The 8,192-nt window shown below is 56.3% G+C and overlaps 2 protein-coding genes across 2 annotated transcripts; both read right to left on the bottom strand.

The window, feature by feature from the left end:
• Window positions 1–2,312: 2,312 nt before the first annotated feature.
• LOC121875597 (basic salivary proline-rich protein 1-like) lies at window positions 2,313–3,520 on the bottom strand. The gene is made up of 2 exons (XM_042380181.1): window positions 3,178–3,520; window positions 2,313–2,851 (listed from the first exon to the last, which is right to left on the bottom strand). The coding sequence occupies exons 1-2, from the start codon at window positions 3,518–3,520 to the stop codon at window positions 2,313–2,315; spliced, it is 882 nt and encodes a 293-aa protein (XP_042236115.1).
• Window positions 3,521–4,639: 1,119 nt separating this feature from the next.
• On the bottom strand, window positions 4,640–7,437 carry LOC121875596 (basic salivary proline-rich protein 2-like). The gene is made up of 4 exons (XM_042380180.1): window positions 7,095–7,437; window positions 6,403–6,768; window positions 5,375–5,642; window positions 4,640–4,847 (listed from the first exon to the last, which is right to left on the bottom strand). Exons 1-4 carry the CDS (start codon window positions 7,435–7,437, stop codon window positions 4,640–4,642), a joined length of 1,185 nt encoding a protein of 394 aa, XP_042236114.1.
• Between the last annotated feature and the right edge of the window lie 755 nt (window positions 7,438–8,192).

The raw sequence follows: 8,192 nt of genomic DNA, 5'->3' as shown, positions 1-8,192 counted from the left end.
TGAGAGACCCTGTGTCGCCGCCGATCCTGGGAATTTCCCTGGTGGCGCCGCCACCCCTGGGAGGATCCCTGGGGGTGCCGCACCTGGTAGGGCAAAGGGGAGGGTTCCAGGGAGCGCTGTCCCTTCTAGGGCCTCAGAGGGCAGTTGTTTTTTGTACTATTTAGAATAATGTGACATATGAGGGTCAAATAAATACACTGCCCATCACATTTCCAGTACCATCGTAACACGAACAATGTAAAGGAGAACATATATCAAACAGGAAAACATAAGTTGGGGTGTTGTGCTGACTGCTGGCTCTGTTCTCCTATTGGCTATAATTTGGTGGATTTACATTTTAGTCCACCAATCACAGTTAAGTAAGGGATTGCTGGACGTATGCAATATATTCAGCACCTTGACCAAGCAAGCTATAGGGCTTCTGGGAGGGATGCTTCTGGTAGGGCCCCTGGGGCGCCACAGCCTCTGGGACGGCCATAGGGGCACTTCTGTCTATGGGAGGGCCTCTGGGGTCGCCGTACCCGCCCCTGGGAGGGCTGCTGGTGTTACCATCGCCTTTGCGAGGGTCCCTGGGGTCACAGCAATTCAAGGAGCATAAGCAGGGGCTTCACGGACCCGTGGTACCTTCCCTGGGGCTGTGGCGACCCCTTGAGGCCCTCTCTGGAGCAACGGCGATTCTAGAGGCCTTATGAAGGGCAGCAACGACCCGAGGGATCTTTCCTGAGGCCTCAGCGACCCCATGGGGCCCTCCAATTGTCGTCGGAGCCCTCAAAGGCCCTCCCATGGGCGTCGTCGCCCCCTGGGGCCCTCTCAGCGGTGGCAGTGTCCACAGGGGCCCCATGGGGGTGGTGAAGACCTCAGAGACAAACTCAGGGTAAGCTGTAACCCCAAGGGCCCTCTTAGGGGCAGTGGAAACCCCGTGGTTCTCCAAGTGACAGCATCACCTCCAGAGGCCCTCTCAAGGGCGGTGGCGACCCCATGTTCTCTCGCAGGGGCTGGTGGGACCGCAGGGGCCCTCTCAGGCATGGCAGGGCTCTCAAAGGCTCTTTCAGGCACTGTAGTGCCCCAGGGGCCCTACCAGGGGCGCCCCTTCCCAGAAGCCCTATAGCTTGCTTGGTCATGGTGCTGTATATATTGCATACGCGCAGTAATCCCTTACTTAACTGTGATTGGTGGACTAAAATGTAAACCCACCAAATTACAGCCAATAGGAGAACAGAGGAGTCAGTCAGCACAACACCCTGACTTATGTTTTCCTGTTGGATATTTATTCTCCTTTACATTGTTCATGATTCGATGATACTGGAAATGTGAAGGGCGGTGTATTTATACGCTCATAGTGCACCTTGAACAATGTAAAGGAGAATAAATATCCAACAGGAAAACATAAGTCAGGGTGTTGTGCTGACTGACTCCTCTGTTCTCCTATTGGCTGTAATTTGGGGGGTTTACATTTTAGTCCACCAATCACAGTAAAGTAAAGGATTGCTGGACGTCTGCAATATATACTACATTATGAACAAGCAAGTTATAAGGCTTTTGGGAGGGGGCAGCCCTGGTAGGGCCATTGGGGCACCGTTGCCTCTGGGAGGGCCCCAGAAGGCACTGCAGTCGCCCCTGGGAGAGTACCTGGAGTTACCGCCCCCTTTGGGAGAGCCCCTGGGTTCTCTATCGATTCCGGCCTGGCCCCTGGGGCCGCGGTTGCTCCTGAGAAGGCCCCTGGGGTTGCCGCCCCCTCTGCTAGGGCTCCTTGGGTCACTGCCACCGTTGGGGGTGCCACTGCCCCTGGAGGAGCCGTTGGTGGCGCCGCGGCCATTGGGAGGGCCCATGGGAGTTTCGCTCCCCATGGGGGAGCCCTTTTGGGCACCACCTCCACTCTTTAGGCTTCTCGGGGCAACCACGGCCCTGGAAAAGCCTGTGGGATCGCCGACGCCTCTGATAGAGCCCCTGTGTCGCCGCCGTTCCTGGGAAGTTCCCTGGTGGCGCCGCCGCCCCTGGGAGGGTCCCTGGGGGTGCCGCACCTGGTAGGGCAAATGGGAGGGTTCCAGGGAGCGCTGTCCCTGTAGGGCCTCAGAAGGCAGCTGTTTTTTGCACTCTTTAGAATAATGTGAGATATGAGGGTTAAATAATACACTGCCCATCACATTTCCAGTACCATCGTAACACGAACAATGTAAAGGAGAACATATATCAAACAGGAAAACATAAGTTGGGGTGTTGTGCTGACTGCTGGCTCTGTTCTCCTATTGGCTATAATTTGGTCGATTTACATTTTAGTCCACCAATCATAGTTTAAGTAAGAATTGCTGGACCTATGCAATATATTCAGCACCATGACCAAGCAAGCTATAGGACTTATCGGCGGGACGCTTCTGGTAGGGCCCCTGGGGCGCCACAGCCTCTGGGACGGCCATAGGGGCACTTCTGTCTATGGGAGGGCCTCTGGGGTCGCCGTAACCGCCCCTGGGAGAGTACCTGGAGTTACCGCCCCCTCTGGGAGAGCCCCTGGGTTCTCTATCGATTCCGGCCTGGCCCCTGGGGTCGCCGTTGCTAGTGATAAGGCCCCTGGGGTTGTCGCCCCCTCTGCTAGGGCTCCTTGGGTCACTGCCACCCTTGCGGGTGCCACTGCCCCTGGAAGAGCCGTTGGTGGCGTCGACGCCATTGGGAGGGCCCATGGGAGTTTTGCCCCCCCTGGGGGAGCCCCTGTGGGCTCTGCCTCCACTATGAAGGCTTCTGGAGGCAACCACGCCCCTGGAAAACCCTGTGGGATCGCCGACGCCTCTGAGAGAGCCCATGTGTAGCCGCCGATCCTGGGAAGTTCCCTGGTGGCTCTGCCGCCCCTGGGAGGGTCCTTGGGGATGACACACCTGGTAGGGCAAATGGGAGGGTTCCAGGGAGCACTGTCCCTGTAGGGCCTCTGAGGGCAGTTGTTTTTGCACTATTTAGAATAATGGGAGATACGAGGGTTAAATTATACACTGCCCATCACATTTCCAGTACCATCGTATCACGAACAATGTAAAGGAAAATAAATATCCAACAGGAAAACATAAGTTGGGGTGTTGTGCTGACTGCTGGCTCTGTTCTGCTATTGGCTGTAAGTTGGTGGATTTACATTTTAGTCCACGAATCACAGTAAAGTAAGTGATTGTTGGACGTTTGCCATATATACTGCACCATGACCAAGCAAGCTATAGGGCTTCTTGGAGGGACGCTCCTTGTAGGGCCCCTGGGGCGCCACAGCCTCTGGGACGGACATAGGGGCACTTTTGTCTATGGGAAGGTCTCTGGGGTCGGCGCCCCCGACCCTGGGAGGACTGGTGGAGTTACCACCGCCTTTGCGAGGGCCCCTGGGGTACAGCGACTCAAGGAGCCTTTGCAGGGGCTTCAACGTTCCCCGGGGCCTTCCATGGGGCTGTGGCGACCCCGGAGGCCCTCTCTGGAGCAACGGCGATTCCAGAGGCCTTATCAAGGGCAGCAACGACCCAAGAGATCCTCTCTGAAGCCTCAGCGACTCCATGGGGCCCTCCCATTGTCATAGAAGCCCTCAAGGGCCCTTTCAGGGGCGTCGGCGCCCCCTGGGGCCCTCCTAGATGCGGCAGTGTCCACAGGGGGCCCATGGGGGTGGTGACGACCTCAGAGACAAACTCAGGGGAAGCTGTAACCCCAAAGGCCCTCTCAGGGGCAGCGGCAACCTCGTGGTTCTCCAAGCGACAGCATCACCTCCAGAGGCCCTCTCAAGGGCGGTGGCGAGCCCATGTGCTCTCGCAGGGGATGGTGTGAACACAGGGGCCCTCTCAGGCGTGGCAGGGCTCTCAAGGGTCCTTCCAGGCATTGTAGTGCCCCAGGGGCCCTACCAGGGGAGCCGCTTCCCAGAAGCCTTATAGCTTGCTTGGTCATGGTGCTGTATATATTGCATACATGCAGTAATCCTTTAGTTAACTGTGATTGGTGGACTAAAATGTAAATCCACCAATTTACAGCGAAAAGGAGAACAAAACAGTCAGTCAGCACAACACCCCAACTTATGTTTTCCTGTTGGATATATATTCTTCTTTACATTGTTCATGATTCGATGGTACTGGAAATGTGATGAGCGGTGTATTTATTTAAAGCTCATAGTGCACCTTGAACAATGTAAAGGAGAATAAATATCCAACAGGAAAACATAAGTTGGGGTGTTGTGCTGAATGACTCCTCTGTTCTACTATTGGCTGTAATTTGGTGGGTTTACCATTTAATCCACCAATCACAGTAAAGTAAGGGATTGCTGGACGTCTGCAATATATACTACATTATGAAAAAGCAAGTTATAAGGCTTCTGGGAGGGGGCAGCCCTGGTAGGGCCCCTGGGGCACCGTCACCTCTGGAAGGGCCCTAGGGGGCACTGCCGCCTCTGGGCGGGCCTCTAGGGGCACTGCGGTCGCCCCTGGGAGGGCACCTGGAGTTACCGCCCACCTGGGAGAGCCCCTGGGTTCTCTATCGATTTCGGTCCTGGCCCCTGGGGTCGCTGTAGCTCCTGATAAGGCCCATGGGGTCGTCGTTGCTCCTGATAAGGCCCCCTCTGCAAGGGCTCCTTTGGTCACTGCCACCTTTGGGGGTGCCACCGCCCCTGGAAGAGCCCTTGGTGGCGCCGCCATCAATGGGAGGGCCCATGAGAGTTTCGCTCCCCTGGGGGAGCCCCTGTGGGCACTGCCTCCACTATGAAGGCTTCTGAGGGCAACCACGCCCCTGGAAACGCCTGTGGGATCGCCGACGCCTCTATGAGAGACCCTGTGTCGCCGCCGATCCTGGGAAGTTCCCTGGTGGCGCCGCCACCCCTGGGAGGATCCCTGGGGGTGCCGCACCTGGTAGGGCAAAGGGGAGGGTTCCAGGGAGCGCTGTCCCTTCTAGGGCCTCAGAGGGCAGTTGTTTTTTGTACTATTTAGAATAATGTGAGATATGAGGGTTAAATAAATACACTGCCCATCACATTTCCAGTACCATCGTAACACGAACAATGTAAAGGAGAACATATATCAAACAGGAAAACATAAGTTGGGGTGTTGTGCTGACTGCTGGCTCTGTTCTCCTATTGGCTATAATTTGGTGGATTTACATTTTAGTCCACCAATCACAGTTAAGTAAGGGATTGCTGGACGTATGCAATATATTCAGCACCTTGACCAAGCAAGCTATAGGACTTATGGCGGGACGCTTCTGGTAGGGCCCCTGGGGCGCCACAGCCTCTGGGACGGCCATAGGGGCACTTCTGTCTATGGGAGGGCCTCTGGGGTCGCCGTAACCGCCCCTGGGAGGGCTGCTGGAGTTACCACCGCCTTTGCGAGGGTCCCTGGGGTCACAGCAATTCAAGGAGCATAAGCAGGGGCTTCACGGACCCGTGGTACCTTCCCTGGGGCTGTGGCGACCCCTTGAGGCCCTCTCTGGAGCAACGGCGATTCTAGAGGCCTTATGAAGGGCAGCAACGACCCGAGGGATCTTTCCTGAGGCCTCAGCGACCCCATGGGGCCCTCCAATTGTCGTCGGAGCCCTCAAAGGCCCTCCCATGGGCGTCGTCGCCCCCTGGGGCCCTCTCAGCGGTGGCAGTGTCCACAGGGGCCCCATGGGGGTGGTGAAGACCTCAGAGACAAACTCAGGGTAAGCTGTAACCCCAAGGGCCCTCTTAGGGGCAGTGGAAACCCCGTGGTTCTCCAAGTGACAGCATCACCTCCAGAGGCCCTCTCAAGGGCGGTGGCGACCCCATGTTCTCTCGCAGGGGCTGGTGGGACCGCAGGGGCCCTCTCAGGCATGGCAGGGCTCTCAAAGGCTCTTTCAGGCACTGTAGTGCCCCAGGGGCCCTACCAGGGGCGCCCCTTCCCAGAAGCCCTATAGCTTGCTTGGTCATGGTGCTGTATATATTGCATACGCGCAGTAATCCCTTACTTAACTGTGATTGGTGGACTAAAATGTAAACCCACCAAATTACAGCCAATAGGAGAACAGAGGAGTCAGTCAGCACAACACCCTGACTTATGTTTTCCTGTTGGATATTTATTCTCCTTTACATTGTTCATGATTCGATGATACTGGAAATGTGAAGGGCGGTGTATTTATACGCTCATAGTGCACCTTGAACAATGTAAAGGAGAATAAATATCCAACAGGAAAACATAAGTCAGGGTGTTGTGCTGACTGACTCCTCTGTTCTCCTATTGGCTGTAATTTGGTGGGTTTACATTTTAGTCCACCAATCACAGTAAAGTAAAGGATTGCTGGACGTCTGCAATATATACTACATTATGAACAAGCAAGTTATAAGGCTTTTGGGAGGGGGCAGCCCTGGTAGGGCCATTGGGGCACCGTTGCCTCTGGGAGGGCCCCAGGGGGCACTGCAGTCGCCCCTGGGAGAGTACCTGGAGTTACCGCCCCCTTTGGGAGAGCCCCTGGGTTCTCTATCGATTCCGGCCTGGCCCCTGGGGCCGCGGTTGCTCCTGAGAAGGCCCCTGGGGTTGCCGCCCCCTCTGCTAGGGCTCCTTGGGTCACTGCCACCGTTGGGGGTGCCACTGCCCCTGGAGGAGCCGTTGGTGGCGCCGCGGCCATTGGGAGGGCCCATGGGAGTTTCGCTCCCCATGGGGGAGCCCTTTGGGCACCACCTCCACTCTTTAGGCTTCTCGGGGCAACCACGGCCCTGGAAAAGCCTGTGGGATCGCCGACGCCTCTGATAGAGCCCCTGTGTCGCCGCCGTTCCTGGGAAGTTCCCTGGTGGCGCCGCCGCCCCTGGGAGGGTCCCTGGGGGTGCCGCACCTGGTAGGGCAAATGGGAGGGTTCCAGGGAGCGCTGTCCCTGTAGGGCCTCAGAAGGCAGCTGTTTTTTGCACTCTTTAGAATAATGTGAGATATGAGGGTTAAATAATACACTGCCCATCACATTTCCAGTACCATCGTAACACGAACAATGTAAAGGAGAACATATATCAAACAGGAAAACATAAGTTGGGGTGTTGTGCTGACTGCTGGCTCTGTTCTCCTATTGGCTATAATTTGGTCGATTTACATTTTAGTCCACCAATCATAGTTTAGTAAGAAATTGCTGGACGTATGCAATATATTCAGCACCATGACCAAGCAAGCTATAGGACTTATCGGCGGGACGCTTCTGGTAGGGCCCCTGGGGCGCCACAGCCTCTGGGACGGCCATAGGGGCACTTCTGTCTATGGGAGGGCCTCTGGGGTCGCCGTAACCGCCCCTGGGAGAGTACCTGGAGTTACCGCCCCCTCTGGGAGAGCCCCTGGGTTCTCTATCGATTCCGGCCTGGCCCCTGGGGTCGCCGTTGCTAGTGATAAGGCCCCTGGGGTTGTCGCCCCCTCTGCTAGGGCTCCTTGGGTCACTGCCACCCTTGCGGGTGCCACTGCCCCTGGAAGAGCCGTTGGTGGCGTCGACGCCATTGGGAGGGCCCATGGGAGTTTTGCCCCCTGCGTCGCCGCCACCCTGGGAGGGTCCTGGGGTGCTGCACCTGGTAGGGCAAATGGAGGGTTCCAGGGAGCACTGTCCCTGTAGGGCCTCTGAGGGCAGTTGTTTTTGCACTATTTAGAATAATGGGAGATACGAGGGTTAAATTATACACTGCCCATCACATTTCCAGTACCATCGTAACACGAACAATGTAAAGGAAAACATATATCTAACAGGAAAACATAAGTTGGGGTGTTGTGCTGACTGCTGGCTCTGTTCTGCTATTGGCTGTAAGTTGGTGGATTTACATTTTAGTCCACGAATCACAGTAAAGTAAGGGATTGTTGGACGTTTGCCATATATACTGCACCATGACCAAGCAAGCTATAGGGCTTCTTGGAGGGACGCTCCTTGTAGGGCCCCTGGGGCGCCACAGCCTCTGGGACGGACATAGGGGCACTTTTGTCTATGGGAAGGTCTCTGGGGTCGGCGCCCCCGACCCTGGGAGGACTGGTGGAGTTACCACCGCCTTTGCGAGGGCCCCTGGGGTTACAGCGACTCAAGGAGCCTTTGCAGGGGCTTCAACGTTCCTCGGGGCCTTCCATGGGACTGTGGCGACCCCGGAGGCCCTCTCTGGAGCAACGGCGATTCCAGAGGCCTTATCAAGGGAAGCAACGACCCAAGAGATCCTCTCTGAAGCCTCAGCGACTCCATGCGGCCCTCCCATTGTCATAGAAGCCCTCAAGGGCCCTTTCAGGGTC

This window comes from Homarus americanus, unplaced genomic scaffold (assembly GCF_018991925.1).
Source record: "Homarus americanus isolate GMGI-L3 unplaced genomic scaffold, GMGI_Hamer_2.0 scaffold5217, whole genome shotgun sequence".
In the NCBI taxonomy this organism is placed as follows: domain Eukaryota; kingdom Metazoa; phylum Arthropoda; class Malacostraca; order Decapoda; family Nephropidae; genus Homarus; species Homarus americanus.
The sequence above is the reverse complement of the archived record's forward strand: the minus strand, read 5'-3'. Positions and strand labels throughout refer to the sequence as shown.